The 21,044-nt window shown below is 50.7% G+C and overlaps 1 protein-coding gene across 5 annotated transcripts in view; it reads right to left on the bottom strand.

The window, feature by feature from the left end:
- Aldh1l1 (aldehyde dehydrogenase 1 family member L1) overlaps window positions 1-20,096 on the bottom strand; it is a 57,537-nt gene extending 37,441 nt beyond the window's left edge. The window contains exons 1-5 of one of the 5 annotated variants that reach the window (XM_085840309.1): window positions 10,252-10,359; window positions 9,816-10,150; window positions 3,761-3,910; window positions 1,630-1,864; window positions 1,115-1,280 (exon numbers count right to left, since the gene is read on the bottom strand). In XM_085840309.1, the coding sequence (XP_085696435.1) occupies window positions 1,115-1,280; window positions 1,630-1,864; window positions 3,761-3,887 (528 nt within the window). In that variant the 5' untranslated portion in view covers window positions 3,888-3,910; window positions 9,816-10,150; window positions 10,252-10,359. Of the gene's footprint in view, window positions 1-1,114; window positions 1,281-1,629; window positions 1,865-3,760; window positions 3,911-9,815; window positions 10,151-10,178; window positions 10,370-20,076 lie in introns of those variants that run through there. The other 4 variants (XM_085840311.1, XM_085840307.1, XM_085840308.1 and 1 more) reach the window with 4 other exon arrangements.
- Between the last annotated feature and the right edge of the window lie 948 nt (window positions 20,097-21,044).

Raw genomic sequence — 21,044 nt, forward strand, 5'->3', positions numbered from 1 at the left:
TCTGCTCTAAAGAGTCAGTTCCAGGACAGCCAGAGCTACACAGAGAAACCCTGCCTCTAAAAACCAAAACCAAACAAACAAACAAACAAAAACCATGCAGGGTTGTCCCTTTAGATGGAGAGATGTTTAATAACCAGTTGACTGCCCAGAAGGCTGGGAAAGGACATGGTAAATAGCCTGGTGACATTTGTGCTATGCTATCTATGTGGCTGGGACCACACCACATCCATCCCCAGACCCTTATCATGAACTTGCTTTCCCTCAATCAATCTACAGAACCCATCTTTATGACAGGTGTCACATGTACTTTACAAAGCAGGGTTTTGCTGTAGTCATGTCTTAAGCTTTTATTGTACACATGGGATTGAATTAAATATCACCAGGAAATCTTTTTTCACCAAATTGTGCTGTTCTTAAATATGCCTAAAATAAACATGAAGTGTGAACCAACACTGGCTACTGAGTCATACTGAACCCAATTTCCTTCTTGCCTGTCTTGGATGGACACTCTACAGGCCCTGATGTTCACAGAGTCCCCCACAAACCAGAGTATTCCTGTTGCTCAGGCCAACAACTGAGTCAGCATAACCACATGACCCCAGGATGTCCAATCAGAGTCTTCCCTGATCTTCCAGCCATATATCTTGGAGAAATGGGGTTTCTCACCCCATGGACTAGGGGACTGAAAGCTTAGACATAGGAGTCAAGGATCTTTCATGTCACGCAGGACATCTGACCTGAGGATAAAATGAACTAAACAGAAAAAGGACCAAATTGAGATGTGAGATTCCAAAGACTTAGAGGCTTTTGGATTCAACCACACCTGGCCCACCCTGTGTCTGGACTTGTCTAGTCAATGACTCCAACCAAAGTGCCCTTTTAGGCTAACACCCTCTTGAGTTGGGCTCTGCCTACTCTGCCCACAGTTCCTTCACGTTCATCATCCCATCCCTTTGAGGTCCTAAAGAGTGAGTACCCTCGTTCACGAGTCCTGAAATTGGGTGTGTGTGCCTGGCCAATGGGGATCAGGAAGGGCAGTGGAGCCAAGAGTCTAGAGACTGGGTCAGCGCAGGTATGTGATGGGAGGGCAGGCGTGGCCAGCCTTCAGCCTTACCATCCCTTTGATGCCCTCGGGGAAGAGGAAACGGTTGTACAGCGTGCTCACGGTGTCATCTGGAAGCACGTCACACTCCTTCTGCAGCAGAAGGTCACCGGTGTCCAGACCGTCATCAGCCCAGAAGATAGTGAAGCCTCCTCTCTTATCTCCATGAATGAGGGTCCTGGAAGATACAAGGAAAGTATCAGTCTGATAGAAAGTGTCACAGAGGATACACTGGGAGCTGGCCCCTGGCCCCTGCCACTCTTGGGAGTGGTCTATCTCCTCCCATAGGAGGCTGACACCTCCTCCTATAGAAAGGGAAGAAAAGAAACAGCGTTTATGATCTCCAACCATGTGTGTGCACCACACCTGACAAGCATGCTGTCTTAACACACTCCCCTACTGTGGTTCAGGGAGACACACAGCAGGGCAGGGTAGGCATCAGCACCATGCACTTGACTGCCCCAGAGAGATGGTTCAGGCTGAGGAAGGGTGATTGCCAGGCAAATTGGGGGTGGATTCCATCTTACCAGTTGATGGCTGAAGCCCCTCGGTGCCTGGGCAGCAGAGACGGATGGTAGATGATGGAGCCATGCCGTGGGGCATTGATGACCTCCATGGGTATGAACTGGCTGCAGAAGGGGAGCACGTTGAGTTCTGCACCCAGAGCCTGGTATTTGGCCACCACCTCTGGCAGAGCCTGTCCTCGAGCCCGCCACCGAGGGAACTTGAACACGGGCACGCCATCCTTCTCGGCCTCCAGGCCTGTGGAGAGAGCAGGTGAGCAAGCTTCCTCTCTGTTCTACCCACACACTGTCAGCTGTCTCTACCCAGAGAAGTGGCTACGGGCCCATTCTTGGTCCCCTTCCCAGTTCCCACTGTCCAGCAAAGTTCTGATGTGGGTGGGGCTAGCCGCGGGTGAATACTGGGCAGGGACTTTCCTGCTGCGAGCCCTAAGGCCTCCGAATGCCTCCCTTGCTCAGATCTCACAGGTTCCCTATAGCCTCTCTCCTTACAGCCCTTTCCAGAGGCCCCTCCATGCCCAATACTATGTCTTCCTCCTCTCCCCTGACATCTCTACTTTCCCTTTCCCTACCTCTCCACCCTCTGGGTGTCAGCTGTACCAGGAGGAGGTGAAGAGGCCGGGGGGGGGGTGTCGGGGGGGAAGGACAAGAAGGATGAGGAAAGGGTTTGGTCCTTCCGGTGGGATCCTGTCCACCACCCTAGTCAGATGCCTCACCCCAGCTATAGGGGTTCCTTCCCAGAGAAGCCGCTTAATCCCTGCTCCCAGTATGCAGACCTGGCCCCGCCCGATGTACACACTCTCTGTTCCTCACATCTGCAGCCTGGAGGCCCACCAGCCTGCAGGGCTCCTTACAGGCTGTTTCCTGCACAACACCATCCCCTCTTATCCTCAGGTTGGTGGTAACAGCGGCCTCTGGAAGGCACAACCCTGACCGTAAGGGGCTCTCTTTGGCCGACCATTCTTCAGTACTTATGAACATCCTTAGCAATTCTCTTGAGAACACTCCTGTTGTGTACAGTCCACCCTTGACCCTGCTCTCTGTCCTCATCTCTGCCACCATGACCTGATGTGGTCATGAGGGCAATATTTACATAGTCAATGTCGCCAGGTTTGGAATCAGTAGGAGGGTGTTGCCAAGGTGCTAACATCCCTGGGATGTGGATAACAACATCTTATGTACTAAGGTAAATAAAACAGGAGAAAAGAGCCAGCTAACGACCAGGACAAATCTCAGCTTCACAGTGTGACCAGCTGTGATGAGACTAGGTTGGACTACACTTCCAAAGCAGCCTCACTGCTTTGGCCAGTGAGACTCCTGCAGGCCATCCAAGGTCAAGGCCAAGCAGTGGTCCCAACAGGGCCTGGGCTGTTACTGACAGGTACTGGGAGCAGACATTGTCTGATCACTGTTAGTATCTGTTTGTAGAGCTCAGACAGTGGGGTCATGTATGTCATGCTGTGGTCAGGTGCAGGGCTGAGACCTGGCAGGCATCATCAGAGTCCAGGGGTCAGACTGTGGCTGCTTGCTCTGCCCTGGATCTGGCTGGTCCCACAAAGTCACTTTCCTACTCTCAATCTCCCATCCTTAAGCTGTGCCCCACAGTCCTCCTCCATCAGGCCTGAGAAGGCTCTGTTCATCATATGGAAGCCCCAGCATCCTGGGTGCTGGGCTCCAGTTCCAAGGAAAGGGTCCAGGACTGAGGTAGGGCTCTCGCCAGTGAGGTAGGGACACCCAGAAGATGCTATAAGGGAAACCTCTCAGCTCTAGCCACTCTATGTGCCAGGAACCTTTGGGTGGACTGAGCACTCAGGGCTAACAGAGCCCCAAAGATGGTGACATGAACGGAATGACAACGCCAGGAGCCACCCCTAGGAGGTTTTCAGAGATTAGATGCTTGGGTCAGAGAAGTTAAGAGAGGTATGTGGGACAAAATGGACTTCTCTATGCCCACTGGTCAGGATACAGATCCCACCCCATAGTCACTTTATTCCAGGGCAGTCCAGCAGCCACTTGGCATCGGGGTGGATTCAGGATGGAAGGGGTGTAAGTGTCCTCTGCAAGGGCTGTGCTGCGGAGACCCCAGACTTTACCCCCCAAGCCCACCCTCCTCCCTGCCCCTGAGCTGCTCACTCACCCAGGGGATCTGCTTTCCCATCCTTGTCTGGGATGGTGAACACACCCACCACCTCATGGCCCTCCTTCCTTAGCTGGCAATAAACCTCCTGGCCAAACAGGCTCTGCCCGATTACTGCAATCTTCATGGCAACAGAAGGTTGGAAGGCGCCTGTTGAAGGAGCAGCCAGAGGGTTAGAAAGGGCTCTCTGGAGTCGTAGGAAACCGCGCAGGCTCCTGCGGGTGCTTTCTCCTGCCTTGGCCATCCCTGGGGCTCCATGAACAGCAGGCTGCTTTGGGGAGACTGCCACTGTGCAAGGGGACAGGGGTAGCCTAGACATCTGTGGATGTGAAGACTGATGACAGCTGTTGAATCAGACAGTGACTGTAGCTTTAGGGGGCTCTCTTCACTGATCCCTGCAAACTGTCACAAACCTGGTGCAAGTCCTCAGAGACATTTTAGGACATCCCCTGGAAGTGACCCATCTGTGACCTTGGTCACACCACTTTAAGCCTTTGTTCCCTTGCTGTTAATGAGAAAGCCACCACACTTCTCTTGAGGTCACACCAGGCTTATTGCACCAGGCCCAGAAGTCATGAGAGAGACAACAAGGAGCTTTGCTTGACACCAGTCTCCAGAGCACAGGGTGACTGAGTTGGGAGGGGTGCTAATGGGGAAGGCTGAAGAGAGGGACATTGGAATGAAGAGAAGTCAGTGTGTGTGGATGGCTGCCAAGTTCAGTACCTTCCTGTAAAACCCGAGGTACTCTCTGGTATCTTTCCTTAAATTGTCCATTTATCACATATGCATGGTTTAGGGAAAAGACTGAAGCAGCGAGCACTTCACACACTCAGAAGCGCAGAAAACACGGGTGTGAAGCAGCCTCACGAATTCCCACAGGCACAGCTTGCTGCTGTCTGAGCACCTGGAATGCCTGTTGCTCACCAAACACCCAGGGCTCTCTCAGCACAGAGCACTGATCTTGTCTGCCTTGGCCAACCTCACACATCTGCCGTTCAGACTTAACCTCATGCCTAATTTCTCTGCTGTCTCACTAGCCTGTGGCCATGTGAGCTGTCAGGGCTTGGTGTTTGTGTCACAGGTGGCCATGCTGGCTCATACGCTGCACAAAAATCAAGTCCAAACAAATCACAGACCTGAGGTTATAAGCCACTCCAAGATAATAAGAGAGACATGGGCAGCCTTGCATCGTCAATAGCTTTCAAAGCACAGAACCGGAGGGCTCATGAAAAGGAGAGTTAAGTCCTTCACTCAGTTAAATACTTCTACTTTTAAAGGACTACATCAAGAAAATAAAATGAGGCCGGGCATGGTGGCACAGGCCTTTAATCCCAGCACTTGGGAGGCAGAGGCAGGTGGATTTCTGAGTTCGAGGCCAGCCTGGTCTACACAGTGAGTTTCAGGACAGCCAGGGCTACACAGAGAAACCCTGTCTCGAAAAAAAAAAAAAGAAAGAAAAGAAAGAAAAGAAAAGAAAAGAAAAGAAAAGAAGATGAGAATCCATAAACCGAGAGACCTGAAAAGCCAACTCTCAAAACTCAGTCAAAAGAGCAACAACTCGATTCAAACCTGCTAATAAGATGTTGCAACATATAACAAGGACACTCCAACATACAACAAGTTCCACTATGTTTATAGCAGCCTTATTTATAATAGCCAGAAGCTGGAAAGAACCCAAATGTCCTTCAACAGAGATACAGAAAATGTGGTACATTTACATAATGTAGTACTGCTCAGCTATTAAAAACAATGACTTCATGAAATTCTTAGGCAAATGGATGGAACTAGAAAATATCATCGTGAGTAAGGTAATCCAATCACAAAAGAACACACATGGTATACTCTCACTGATACATGGATATTAGCCCAGAAGCTGGGAATACCCAAGATACAATTCACAGACCACATGAAACTCAAGAAGAATGAAGACCAAAATGTGGATGCTTCAGTCCTTCTTAGAAGGGGGGACAAAGTACTCAATGGAGGAAATATGGAGACAAAGTGTGGAGCAGAGACTGAAGGAAAGGCCATCCAAAGACTGCCCCAACTGGAGATCCATCCCATATACAGTCACCAAAAGCAGACACTATTGTGGATGCCAAGAAGTTCTTGCTGACATGAGCTTGATATGGCTGTCTCCCGAGAGGCTCTGCCAGAGCCTGACATATACAGAGGCAGATGTTCACAGCCAACCATTGGACTGAACATGGGGTCCCCAGTGGAGGAGTTAAAGGAATGAAGGAGCTAAAGGGGTTTGCAATGCCATAGGAAAACAACACTATCAACCAATCAGAACCCCCCCCCCCAGCTCCCCCGAGCTCCCAGGTACTAAATCACCAACCAAAGAGTACACATGGAGGGACCCAAGGCTCCAACCGCATATGTAGCAGAGGATGGTCTTGTGAGGCATCAATGGAAGGAGAAGTCCTTGGTCCTGTGAAGGCTTGATGCCCCAGTGTCGGGAAATATCAGGGCGTGGAGGTGGGAGTGGGTGGATGGGTGTCGGAACAACCCTCATAGAAGCAGGGGGAGGGAGGATGGGATAGGGAGTTGGGGGGGGGACTGGCAAAGGGGATAACATTTGAAATGTAAATAAAGAAAATATCCAATAAAAGAAAAAAAAGAAAAAGAAAAAGAAAAAGAAAAAGAAAAAAGCTGGTGGAGGCCAGAGGTGGCATCGGATGTCCCTGGAGCTAGAGCCTCAGGAGGTTGTAAGCTGCCTGGCCTCAGTGCTGGGAATAGAATGCAAGTCCTCTGGAAGAGCAGCAAGCACTCTTAACCAGTAAGCCACCGTTCCAGTTCCCCAAAGCATGCTTGCTCTAAGGCACCCCTCACTGTAACTATGGGTTCTAGAACCCACTCTGCGCCAGCCACTTTTATGTCAGTTTGACACAGCTAGAGCATTGAAGAGGAGGGAACCCCAATGGAGAAAACACCTCCATCATCAGATCAGGGTGTAGGCAAGCCTATGGCCATTTTCTTAATTAGTGATTGGTGTGGGAGGGCCCAGCTCGTTGTGGGTGGGGTCCTGTGCTGGTGGTCCTGGGTTCTTTAAGAAAACAGGCTGAGAAAGCCATGTGGAGCAAGCCAGTAAGCAGCACTCCTCTATGACCTCTGCATCAGCTCCTGCCTCCAGGCTCCTGCATGTTTGAGTTCCTGACTTCCATTGATGATGAACGGTGATGACAAAGCATAAGCCAATTAAACCCTTTCCTTCCCAAGTTGCTATTGGCCATGGGTTTCATCACAGCAATGCAACCCCTAACTAGGACACTCCCTCACTGGCATTTCTTCAAATGGACAGAAAGTTAATGTCCACATAAAACTCCACATGCAGCATTACTTAGAACTGACCAATCCTGGAAGCAACTATGATGCAGGTTAGGGAGTGAATGGAAAAAACAAGGCAAAAGCCAGTGAGGATGGGGTTCAGATCATGGAACATAAGCCAGAGATAGTGCAAAGGTCAGTGGTTTCCAGGGCAGAGGGGAGGGTGGTGGGTAGAGAACACTCGTGGGCTCTAAGACTACAAGGATGAATACAGGTCCTTACACACCACCCAAAAAGAGCACGCCAACAGCTCACTGCAGAACATGGATTTGAGGTCATCACATGCATTGGCATCGGCTCACACAGCACGGTGAATGTTTAACAGGAGATGACATGGGCAGAGTGAACATATGGGAACTCGATTCTGCCCTCATGTTTTCCCACAAACTTAAAACAAGTTTTGAGGGTTGATTATTAATTTAAAAGAACAAATAGAGCTCTCTGGGCCTACATTTTGCTCAAAAAAAGTCCAACTGGATTAAAAGTAAATATTTTTACACCAAAGACAAGAAGAAAATATAGTAAGGTGGAAATTTGGCTCAGCTGACTGAACATCCATTCTAGCATGCATGAAGTTTCATCCCCAGCTCCACAGAACTAAGTGTACTGGAACAGGCTGTTAGCACAGCTCTCGGGAGGTGGATGCAGGAGGATTGGAGGTCAAGGTCATCACCAGCTACAAAGAGGACTTGGGGCCAGCCTGGGCTACATGAAGCCCTGTCTCAAAAATGGAGGAGAAAGAGAAGGAAGAGGAGTAGGAGAAGGGGAGGGAGGGGAGAGAGAGAAAGAGAGAGAGAGAGAGAGAGAGAGAGAGAGAGAGAGAGAGAGAGAGAGAGAGAGAGAGAGAGAGAGAGAGAGAGAGGATTGTTAGAAAATATTGGTGAACAGTAGGCTTTCCAAGCCTGACTCTAACAGTGGAATGTAAATTGAACATGACAAAGTTTCACATATAAAGCAGTTTACTAAAAGGAAAAACTTACAGCCAACAGACAAAATAATGTTCAAATCACAACCAGTTAGAACAATACAGTGTTAAACACAGTACATACTCCCCCCTGTAAAACTGACAGGTATTGAAAATAATATGATACACAGTGTTGGTGAGGTTTGGGAAACAGTAAGTGGAGTCAAACTCTCTGCAGGGGGCATGAAAAATGGCTCAGTCCTGACTTAGTGTCTCCCTTATAAACTGTAGGAAGACCAGAGGACAACAGGTGGGTTTATGCTGTGGTGAATTGCAGTTAGTAGACCATGCCATCAGGATGTAGCCAACTGTTGCTGGCTGGGGTTATGTGAACCAACATGTTCCAGCAGATAGCGGCTCACTGTAATTTCCCAAAGCAGTAATGTGGTGTGTGTGTGTGGGGGGGGGTATTGTATGGTATGTTATGGTATGTGTCTGTAGTATGGTGTGTGTGTGTATGGTATAGTGTATGTGTCTGTCTGTGGTATGGTGTGTGTGTTTGTCTGTCTGTGGTATGGTGTGTGTGTGTGTGTGTGTGTGCATGTGTGTGTGTATTATATGTGGGTGTCTGTGGTATGTACATGTGTCTTTTTGTCTGTGGTATGGTGTGTTTGTGTGTCTGGGGTATGGTGTGTGTGTGTCTATGGTATGGTGTATGTGTCTGTCTGTAGTATGGTGTGTGTTTGTCTATCTGTCTGTGGTATGGTGTGTATGTGTGCATGTGTGTGTGTATGTATTGTATGTGGGTATCTGTGGTATGTGCATCTGTCTTTGTGTCTGTGTGATATGGTATGTCTGTGGTATGGTGTGTCTGTGGGTCTGGGGTATGCTGTGTGTGTCTATGTGAGTCTGCAGGATGGTGTGTGTGTGTGTGTGTGTGTGTGTGCTCTATGTATTTGTTGCTTTCTTTCAAGGGGGATTCAGTGCATAGCCCAGGCTGCCCTGGACATTTCCATCCTCCCACCTCAGCCCCTTGAGTGCTGAGATTTCAGCTCTGGGCTCCCTTACCTGCCTCCCTTCCCTCTGAACATCTGTTATTTATAGAAAGAGTAAAGGAGAAAAACACAAGCAAACAAAACAACAAAAACCCCACTTGGCTTCAGTCAGGATGGCTGCAGATCAGCCGTTATCACAGCTCAGGGACAAGAAGAAACATGGAGTGAGGACTGTCACATAAAGCTGGCCTTTGGCCACACAGCAAATGAGAGTCTGGAGGGTCTACTGAGCCCCAAGGCTATAGGGTGCAGACTCTCACCCCTGTCTTCTTGTCATGGGACATCCCCAGGGGCTGCTGAAGCCTTGGGCCTTCAGGGACTCAGAGGGCTCCTGCTCCGCAGGTCCCTTCTTCTAGCCCCTGGGTCAGGACAGCAGAACAGTGGCAGGAGCCCTCGGTCTATAGCCTGCTGCCGTCCCATGCTGGGAGCAGACCTAGTGGTAGTCAGGGTTCACCCCATGGCCAGACATTCTGCTAGAATACAAGGAACCCTTTTCTATAACTGCTCAAGGCTGACCCTGTCCTATGATAGCCTCTTTGCCCTGGCTCCAGGTGGGGGTGGATAAATCCCTCAGGGAGTCAAGATCAGACACTTCCATGATCCTGGGTGTGGCTACAGGGTACAATAGAGCAACCCAGCTCTCAAGCCTGCAAGGCCTTAGTGAACTGCCACCTTCCCTGTGTCTCAAATGCCTCTGTAAAATATGTCCCTGCTGTCTCCTGGGCACAGAGAACTTATATGGACAGAGGACAATGCCAACACTCACCACCAGCTGCCTAGGACCAGAATTCTCCAGGAACCTCAGGAGAGGTGTACTGTTAAGACTCCACACCTCCACATTTTACAGACCAGAAGCCAAGATTCAGCTGTGCTTAAGAAAACTCCGAGGACATGAGCCTGGGGTGGTGGTGCACGCCTTTAATCCCAACTCTCCGGAGACCCAGGCTGGTCTACAAAGCTGGTTCCAGGACAGTCGAGGCTACTGGGGAAAACCTCCCTCAAGGTGGGAAAAAAAAAGGGCAGGAACTGTAGTTCCCAGGGCAGGAGCTGCGGATCCAAGGTTCAGCGGCTGCCTGTAGTGGAGAGGCTCTGGGTGCCTCTCTCAAAAACAAAAGAAAAAGAAACTTACCCAAGGTCAAAGACGGGGAGTAGGGAAAACAGGGTCACCGGCCCAGGGCTCTGGGCTAGCAACCCAGAAGTACCTGCTAGCTGCGAGGGTCAGTCAGCTGTCAGCAGTCAGCACAGGGGCAGCAAGCTCCCAAGCTCGGGTCTTGTGCAGAGAGGGTTAGGGTCAGTGCTCCTCCTCCAGGCAGAGAAGAGGCGGGTCCTAGGGCCCGTCTAGCCTAGATCTCTCCAATCATAGGAGGCCCTACGGCCAGGCCCCCAGATATGACCAATCAGGGGATCTTTCCCTAGTCCCTAGAATGGGGTGAGGGATTTGGGAAGTGGACTAGCAGAACCAAGCTCAGGTCATCCGTCCATTTGCGGGGACCTTGCTCCCCAGAGGGCTCCGGCTTTCCCTTCTGCAAAATGGGCCACCATCGTCTATAAAAAGCACCGCGCAGCGACAGGCACGTCCTCAAAAGGCTGAGTACCCATAGCTTGGTCGGAGACCTCCCCGCCTTCCCGCATCCCCCATTCCGGGTTGAGTTCATTGCCTAGCATGCCCGGAGCCTAGCTGGTCACCCACGGCTCAGAGCCAGCCGCTGATTCACCAGACCAGACCGCGATGGGACTTCAGTGAGCCTCAATCCCGAGACTGGAGATGGGCATAGACCCACGAGTGAGGAGGCGAGGAGGCAGGAAGCAGGAGGCGGGTCTAATCTGTTGAAGGTGGGGCCTTTGGAAAGTGCAGCTGGGAAGGGAGGCGAAGGGAAGAGCAAGCCCTAGCTGGCCTAGTCCCCCGCCTTCAGGATTTATGTTATTTGGGTCATTTCCTTCACCCAAGCATGATAAGCAAGGAGCACAACGCTGGTGACTGAGACATGCAAGGTCACCCATCTGCTGTGGACTTGGGGTTGTGTCCTGGTGGGCCTGAGATTCTGAATCCCATGCCCTTCCCACCACCTCTTCACGGCCTCCTCTGGTTTTCTTCTCAAGTTCTCCTCTGGCCCTTCCACCTTGTCGCAGACCCCCTCCCTGGGCAGAGTCATTGTCCTACTTGAGAAAAGTCAGAAGACAATGGGGTGGGGGGTGGGGTCCAGTGACACGCCCATCACTTCCTGACCAAAGCTCTGTCCTGCAGGCTCCCTCCCAAGGATTCCCCCCCCCCACACACACACACAACTACTCCATTAACCGTCCTGCCACTCAAACCACCTCTGAGACTCCTTACTCAAGCTCTTCACCCCTCTTCAGTACACCAGGCTGGCTCTAACCACAACCTTTGCACTGGCTCTGCCTCAAGCAGACCCTTGGATTGTGATAGCAGGCACCTCTGTGTCTGGTAAGCCAGCCAATGTCTGGCTCTGGGTTGCTCAGCCCAAACATATTGTACCCTCCACACAACCTAAGGAGCCTCTTGGGCTCCTCTGTGCCCCTCCACTCTCAGTTACTGCCAATAGAGAACTAGCCATACCCTCAGTGCCCCCTGCCCTCTTGTGCATCTGCTCTCCTACCAGACTGTAAGCTCTCTGAGATCAGGAAATGCAACAGTTGTCTTTCCTACTTCCTTAACAAGGCAGATAATAGTCGCTCAAAAAGTCCTCCAGGACTCACGCACGGACTTTTCCGCGTTGTTTACTATCTCCTTGAGTTAGGAAGCTCCCGCTATTAACACACCACATCTTCAGAGAAGCTCTAACTTTCCTTTATGACCCTCCAGTTTCAGTGTTATCCATCTTATGCCACCCACAGGAGTATGCGATGACCCAGCACCAGGTGGCATGCTTGCAGGTAAAGGGCTAAAATCTGTATGTAGCATGATTAAATGTCAGGATTTGGTGTGCTCTGTACTCGGCAGTTGGAATGGAGTTGGCAGAAGGGTGGGTGACGGAATGTCCCAAAGGTCAGCCTGGAAGCTGACTGTCAAAACAAGATCTAGGGAAATCTGCAGGGATCTGTTCTATTAGGGCACTGAGCAGAAAGGGGGCACAAGCAGCATTTCCTGTAGTAATGGGGGCCTCTATGCTGCTCTTCTCATTTATAAAAATGCCCAACAAAAGCAATGTAACGGAAGAAGAGCTTGTCAGTGCTCATGGTTTGAGATTATGGTCCGGTCCATTGTGGAAGCAAACGCATGTGTGTGAGCCAGCTGGTCACATTGCATCTGCAGTCAGGAAGCAGAGGGTGGAGAATTCTGTGTTCAGCTCACTCTTTCCTTTTTATGCAATACTGAACCTCACCATACCAGGCTGCCACCCATCCACCCACATTTAATGGGGGCAGGTGGGTCTTCATGGAACTTGAATCTAGAAACTCCTTCACAGTTGTTGCCAGAGGTTTGTTTCCAGGGAGACCTGAAATCCCATAAAATGGACAACGGAGATCAGCTGCCACAATGAGGTTCATAAAAGAAACACAAAGTTTTTAGAACATATACTGGAGAGAAGGCCAGCAAGGATGCACAGGGTTAGCAAGAGCGCCAAAGAAGATGCCCCTGACTCTCCAGATTTAACTGGCAGAAGTGTCACAGATGCAGATGTGGGCTGCGCTTCCTGAAGGGTAACAGAGAGAGGAGCTCAAAGTGCAGAAATGAAAGTCTGGGCCTCACTGCCTCCACCATTCGCTTTCAACAGCAGAATGCTTGTCCTAGGTCTGCCCCCACGCTAGCATACCTGCCCCGGGAGCCTGTCCCTACGCTAGCAATCCTGCCCAGAGGGGCTACACTTGAGGGACTGACCAAGATGCATGTCGGTGCTCTTGCCTGACTTTTGAGCTTCTTGCTGTTATTCGGTGTGGAAAGCAGCTCTGACTTGCAGCTGTGACACTTCCTGCAAGTTGAATGGGCTCTAGGGAAGTGATGGGGGGGGGGGGAAGGTTTGTTCTCTGAGCTAAGGTTTCCCAGGCTGACCTTGAACTGGGAATCTTCCTGTGTCTGCCTTCTACGTATGGGATTATGGTTCCCTTCATAGTGCTCAGCTCGGTGAGTTGGTTCTGTGCATGGGGGAAGTGTCAATGACTGGGGCTGGTACACAGGCTGTGGCAGTTGGAAAATCTTTGAAACCTCTCCTTTAGGGCCTGTGGAATCTTATTTCCTCCCATGAGTATAGGCTAGATATCATGACTTGGTTCTAACAAAGGGAGAATGGCAGAAGCTACATTGTGTGAATTTTGGGTTCATGCCTTCACAGGCAGACAGAGAAACAGGTTTGAGGTCAGTGAGTGGCAGAGCCAGCCTGTGTCCCAGCCTGTATGACACTCAGGGGGATGACCACTCTACCCCACCATGCCAGCAGTGCCCAGCAGTTGCATGGAGTGGCACACATGTCCTAAACAAACCACACTCAATGCCATATTCCCATGCTTCTCTGGATCTTTCTATGGGAGCAGCGGATGCTCCCTTTTGTCTTAAACCTACCATCTCTATTAAGGATGCTGAGGAAGCATCATGGCAGGTATGGGTGGGCAAGCACAGCCAGGACAACTGCTGGAGCTCTCTGCAGGGCCCTGTGGCTAGCTCCCCAGGAAGAACAGTGCGAACTGGCCAATCTCTAGGCTGAGGGTAAGTGGATAGAGGGAATGGGAGGGCAGGGGATGGAGGGCTGGAAGGGCTGCTGCTTAATCCTGAAGTCGTTAGGAGGGGCCGTCGGGCTCAGAAGCTGGAGCACAGGTGAACAGATGGGCAGAACAGCTTTTCTTCTGTTGTATAAGCATGATTCATCTGGTTCTGGAACTCACTGGATACGAGGAAACATTAACCTGGCCAGGACTACGACCTAGGGAAGTCAAGGTGAGCAGGGTAAGCGGCCCAAACTTTGTTGTGTTTTGTGGAGACAGGGTCTCACTGTGTATGCTCAGGTTAGCCTAAACCTTGGGAGTGATCCCTCAGCTCAGCCTCCTGAGGGTGGGATTACAGGGGGGCATCACCAAACCCAAATGCTCTTTTGGGGGCAAAGTTCTCTCCTTTTGGGGGCCCTCCTCCTATTCAGAAACCTGTATCCCACCTTGTGAGACACATCTGACACCCTCCTCCTTTTTCCAGAGGTCACAGTGACCACTGTATGTCCCCCTGGGAAGAGCCCAACATGTGCTTTTTGACATAGAAGGTAAAAGCAGGTGCTAGTGTCAGACCCCACTCTAGTTCTACCTTGAACCAGAGGTCATGGCACCTGAAACCACAGTGTCATTCTTCCGGGAGAGAGATGAGGTGTGATCTGGAAGTTCAAGGCCCTCTTCACACCATACCTCTGCAGCCTTGGGTGGAGCCTGTGGGCATTGTCAGGCCAAACCCTAATATCTCAGTGCCCAGGAGAGCAAGGTCTACACATGATCTCCATGGGCTGACCCAGAGAGGCAGGTGCTGCCTCCCCAACCCAGGGGAGATGATGAGGAGAGCTCAGCTGAAGTCAAAGGAGAGAGGATTGCTAAGAAAGCCTAGATCGCAGGTGTGGCAAGTGAACTGGATCAGGAGGAAATGAGGACTTCCCAGCCAGGGAACAGAGAGAAGGTCCAAGGTGTGTGCAGGGAGGGGCGGGGTCAGCTGGGAGGGATGAAGCTCAGCTCACTAGACAGCAGTGGAGAAGCTGGAAAGGTCAGGGACACCTGGTCAGCTGTGTCACTGGACACTGTGTTCCAGTGGTAACCAGACCTTCTGATTTTGTAAGACAATCCTCGAGAAGCATCTATTCTCAACTGCCATTTCTGTTCATAAAAAAAAAAAAAAAATCAAGAGAAATAATTTAGACTTTAAAAAGGCAGAAAACCAGACCAGTGATGACAAGGATTGAGTCTTGAATTTACCGAATGAGGTTAAGTCAAACTAGCTGAAGTACACAGGAATACACAGGAATCAAAAGGACCTAACGATTCCTCATAGGTGAAGTCCCTAGGGCAATCAGAAGGGAGTGTGGGGAGCACTGGGACTGGGGAGTCTTGGAGGTTGGTGTTTAAAGTGGGTGACATTATTTGGGAACCAGAAACGCCTGGTGATGGGTAGAGCAGGATGGTGGAGGCAGGATGATGAGGGTAAGGGAGGGGATGATGGAGGGTGAGGGAGGGGATGATGGAGGGTGAGGGAGGGGATGATGAGGGTGAAGGAGGGGATGATGGAGGATGAGAGAGGGGATGATGGAGGGTGAGGGAGGGGATGATGAGGGTGAGGGAGGGGATGATGGAGGATGAGGGAGGGGTGGTGGAGGATGAGGGAGGGGTGATGGAGGATGAGGGAGGGGATGATGGAGGCTGGATATGAATGATGGAGGATGAGGGAGGGGATGATGGTGGGTTTAGGGGATGACTACATAATAGTGAACTCATTGAATGTGGTAGAACTAGAGGCTTGGAAATACTAATGTGGAAGCAGGAGAACTAGGATTTTAAAGTCACCCTTTGTTTCCTAGAGAGTTCAAGGGTAGCCTGAGTTACAGGAGACACTGTCTTACAAAACAAAACAAAAATAAAAAAGAACAATCTCCCCTGATCATCACCTTAATTTCATTCATCAAGTAAACAAACAAACAAACAAACCATTTGGCATTAAAACCAAAAAATCATAAAGGATCCATGTGACTTTGTATCGCTGCCCTTAGAGCAGAAACAGTCAAGAATCCATGTAGGAGTAGAGGCAGGGACCTGGAAAGTATGGACAAGAAATAGCGGCATCACAGGAGCCCAGGACAGCACCCCACCACAGAGTTATGGTCCCCAGACCCCAAGCCCTCCTAGGGGAAGAAACTTGGAGCCTTAGCAGCACCCAGAGGACAGCATGTGGGTGGCCATATCCAAGTGACACTGTAACCACAGGGGATACCTCCTGTCCTGCTACAGGATGTGTTCAGGGCCTGGTCCTCAGAGTGGCATCATTGGAGTGGGAACCTTTATGAGGTGGACCCTTGTGGGAAGTCTAGATGATTGCGGGACCCTGGTGCCCATCTCTCCCCTCTGCTCCCTGTCTCACGATGTAAGCTCTCTGTTCTCCTATGCCCCGGGCCAAAGGGGCCAAGTGATCACTGACCGAAATCTCCAAAGGAATGAGGTGAAATAATCCTTTCTCTTTATCAGTCAATTACTTTATTACAGTGATGGCAGCCAGCCTAACAACACACCTCTCTCCCTCTCTCCTCTGATTAGCCAGGACTTTCTGTTGGACTCAGCTGTGGGCACAGGCATGACAGGTCAGTCCTCAGGCACATGCCCAGGGAGGGCTAGGAATGGACATAGCACAGGGAATGCCCTCAGGGTCAGGAGGAAGTCCAACCCCAGTGACAAAATGGGGACAGGCCATGTGATCCTGCAGTGACAGGTATGTGTGTGTGTGTGGTAGAGTTAGGGACAGAACAGAGTCAACCCCACCCACAAGGCTGGAAGCTCAAGGACAAGGGGCAGGCAGACCTAGACTGATTCCTGGCATGTGGCTCTGTGGTATAGCATTTACCTGGCCCTTGATGTAGTTGGGAGGCAGGCTTACCCATTTATCTCCCTCTTCCTTGTACCCAGGGATTCCCAATGGCTGAATTAGCTGGAAGCCACCTGCTAGGCAAAAGACACTGGGCAGCATAGTCAGCTGAGGTCTACAGCATGCAGTGTGGGCAGAGTGAATTCAGGGGCTCTGTGCAACCAGGTGTGTGAGCAATACAGGAGGCCAGCATGTCAGGCTTGGGGACAAAGTGGCAGCCTGAGGGCTGGTGTAGGTCCTCTAGAACTTCAGAGAGGGAACTGTGTTCCAATGATGGGCAGAGCTAGTGCAGAGGCTGAACAAGTTTGAAGGGTCTAGCTTAGGAGAAGAAGGTAAGCAAAGGGTGTCTGGGAGGGGGAATGGGCTTAAGGAGGGAATGTATGAATTTAAAAGCCACAGGAAAGGACTCAACTAAGAAGGTGAAGTTAGATGTATAAGAAAAGAAAGAATTTGCAGTCTCTCCAGTTTCTAGGAAGGATGGGTTGTTGTTGGCAGAGGCATCCACAAACAGTTTCAGGAATAGTCTTCCCGACTCCTTAACTAGGAGAGCAGGAGAGAAAGGATATATGGGTGGGTGGAAGGATAAATAAATGGGGGCATTTAAAGAAGGGGACACACACACACACATCTATAGATGGACAGATACATGAATGCGCAGACAGCCAAATAGCACAAGTAGCCTAGCTTGCTTTCTATTGCTTTGATAAAACACCATGATCAAAAGCAAGTTGGAGGACAGGGGTTATTTGGCTTATGAGTTCCAGTCCCAGTCCAAAAGGGAAATCAGAGTGGGAACCCAAGGCAGGGACTTGAAGCAGAAGCCACGGGGAACACATTGCTTATTGGCTTGTTCCCTGTGACTTACTCAGCTGTTTCTCATACGATCCCAGACCACGTTGCCCAGGTTAGCACTGGCTGCACTGGACCAATCTGATGGAGACATCTCTTCAAGTGATGTCCCTATTCCCAGATGACTCTAGCTTATGTCAAGTTGACTAAATGAATAATAAATAGATAAATTAAATAATCAGAACTGGAATAAAGAGAAAGGGAGGGAGGAAGAAATGTGTATATAGATGTGGAGGGATGGATAGAAGGGAGGTAGGGATAGAGGGTGAGTGTAAGAATGGATGTAAAGATGAGTGACTCCATAGTTGGATGGGTGGATAGAAGAGGGGAAGGCAGAAGGAGAGGAGGAGAAGGAGGAGGAGGAGGAGGAGGAGGACTACACAGATGGGTGTGTGGGTGGATGGAAAGGTGGATGAATGGTAGGTTTCCTTTATCTGTGTTTCGTGTTAGTACAAGATGGGTGATCCTACCATATGGCTTCTCTGGCCTCTCTAAAGAACACACACACACACACACGAGAGAGAGAGAGAGAGAGAGAGAGAGAGAGAGAGAGAGAGAGAGAGAGAGAGAGAGAGAGAGAGAGAGAGAGAGAGAGAGAGAGAGAGAGAATATCTTGGTTGGGCTCATCTGCTGAAGAGGACAGCAAAACTCCAGGGGAAGAAGCGGGTGACAGTACCAATGCTGGATGAGGTGGAAGGAGAGAAGCTGTCGTCCTCTGACCTCCATGCCCCACCACAGCCTGTGAGCGTGCACACTCACACACGCAGGTGAAGGGCTGGGAGAGTTACACTTCACTGCAGATTCATGGAGAACCTCAGCTTCTCAGGAAGGCCCTGACCTGTAGCCATCTCAGTTTTCCTTCCAGACCATTCTGGTAAGATCTAGAAGCCTTATTTAACTGACATTATGTAGCCACTTGTAGGGTTTTGCCCTGTGTACTGCTCAGTTCCAATCAGGCCTGTTGGGGAGGAGATGGAACGGCCTGTGGAAAGTCACCTTGCTTTCCTGGAGACCTTTCCTGCACAGTGGCTGTCCCTGTGGTCTGGCTTAGGGACACTGTACTAGTCAGCTTCCAGCCCCTGCAGGTGCAAAGGCTCTGCCTCAGTGTAGGGCTTGCCTGGTGTCCCAGCAAGGGGTCAGTCAGCAGAGTGGAAGGTCTCCACAGTCAAGGCAGCCAACAGGTAGGACTTTCCAGGCCCTGGACATATAGACTCATTTCAAATGGTTCCCAAGAAGGTTCCATGGGATGAAGAGCCAACCACAGGGCCCACTGTTATGGAGGCAGGCTGCTTTCTCTTCCTGCTTCATTATCCTTTCAGCATATTCCCAGGTCCCAGGCTCTCTCTCCAGGATGTTGTGACAAGCCTCATGGTTACTCCTTCTCAGTTATATGTCATTCATGAAGGTGACTGTTCCCGTAGAACTCTTTCCATGAGTGCCAGTCACCCTTCAGCTCCTTCCTCACGGTGGCTTTCCTAACTGTTCCTCTCAGAGTGTATGGCCCTTTCCTTCGCTAGTCTGTGTTCAGGCCCATCCACCATCTCTGATTAGATGAGCAAACCTACCCTATAGGTAGAGATGGCTCCTTCTGCCCACCCCATCTTCCACAGAGATGAGAGATGCTGAAAGGGACTAGCCAGCTTCTCATGAGACTGATCCCACAGAAAGCTGTTAGATAAAGGCCTCTAGACAGATGTCATCCATAGTCAGAATGAGGTCCTATTAGACAGTCCAGTCAGCCATCTCTACTTGGACTTGTCCCAGAGCTACAGGGCTGGTGACTCAGTGCCCTTTATGTGCCGTATTATCCTGACCACCAGAGCTCCACAGGCATGCCCTGTCTCTTTCTTGAGTCCCATGAGGCATTAACATATTTATTTTGTATGTGGGGTAGTGATGGGGGAGATGTTTGCAACCCCAAGTGCCCAACTGCATTCCCACATCTCCCTGGAAACCCTTCTTTGTTCTCCATAGTCTGCCAGCGGCTCTGAGAAGGTCCCTTCAGGGCTGAAGCATTTGAGAAGTCAGGGCTAATGTTGAGAATTCTCTAATTCCCTCCCTCTAATGCACAGACAGACAGTGGAGTCACAGAGTATTGCAATGGGTGATCCCTTGCTTGGAAGGGCACTGTCCTGGAGAGCCAGGACCTGAGATTTAGAGCAGGAGGGAAACAAGCCCCTGAGGTATTGAATCCTGGGTTATGTCACTCAGTCTGTTCTGGCCTCTCCTGACTGAGGGGACCTGGATGTAGGGCCTGAGTAAAAAAACCCGGCAGATAGCTCTTCAGACTTCTACTTCTCCTCAGCAAAGGGAGCTTGGGGGAGAACAAAGGCAGCCATGGAGGCACATGGACGGGAGTCCCCATATGTCCTGTGGCTGTTTATGAGCTGCCTGATTCAGGATTCTCCCTCCAGTGGCAGATCCCAGGAAGGGACATTTGTTAGTTCACCTTGGTCTCCACATCACCAAGGCCTGTCTGCAGGAAGATGAACTCAGTCACTCTGCAGATAGGTACATGACCCCAAACACCCCCTGGGTCCCAGCAACTTGTAATGCTCCCACTTGTACCCAACCCTGAAGACTGGCAGGCAGGATCCAGTCAAGTAAAGGCAGGGCAACTTACCCCTGGTAGGTCCTGCTGGCCTGGGAAGCTGGGGCTCAGCTGAGAAGGGAGGAAGGAAGAGGAGAGCAGCAGGCTCTGGTTTCCAGCCCTGGCTAGGCTCCCATAGCCCAAGTTGAGTAACCACTAGCGTGTACCCACTGAGTTGTATCAAAGTCCCTGGGCTCTCCTGTTGTGTGCCTAAGGCGGTTCCAGGAAGGGTAGCTGTGGGAACATATCCCTGTGTGGGAATCTATAGGTTCCCCCTGGAACCCATGCTGTGGGCTTATGGAATGTCATTACTGGTCAGATGGCACAAGCCAGTGAAGTCACCCTCCCGTGAAGCACTGCTCCCAGACACAAAGCTGGTAGTTGGTTGTAGGAAGTCAGTTCCCTGTGAGTGTGGGCACCTGAAGGGATCACTCCTGTTGTCACTATCACTACGCTGTGGCAGAAAGCCATCGAACTCAGCCACCATTGAAACAAGCCACCACTGTGGAAGCAGTGGGCCTCCTGTATTCATTGCTTATTCCCCTTCAGCCCATACCAGTACATCCTGCATGTCATGGTCCTGAAAAGCTGACTGGGACAATGCAGGATCTGAGAATGGGCAGACACGTACGGAAAAGCTGGGATGGGGTGGGCTGTGCTTGCTGTGGTGGGGCCCAGTGAAGCAGCATTAGGTAGTTTCATACGGAGGTCTCTGCTGGGGAGCAGTCTCAGGTGGCAGTCCTGAAGGAGGAAGTGCTGTTGCTCATCTTGGCACCCGATGGTCAATAATTTGTAAACCCTGATTCTTGAGTCAGAGGGAGACATTGCGATCCCTCAGAGTCTCGCTTGGGGAAGGCTTTGCCACTCTGCTGGGTCTGAGGCAATGGGTCCTTGATATGGCTCTGCCCTTTCCAGCAACACACACACACTTGCTTAGGAATTCACACATACCCATCCCCTGCTCCCTCACTACAAATGCATGCCTAGGTCTCCTCCATCCT

This window comes from Mus caroli, unplaced genomic scaffold (assembly GCF_978045245.1).
Source record: "Mus caroli unplaced genomic scaffold, Mus_caroli_1 scaffold_7, whole genome shotgun sequence".
Lineage (NCBI taxonomy): Eukaryota > Metazoa > Chordata > Mammalia > Rodentia > Muridae > Mus > Mus caroli.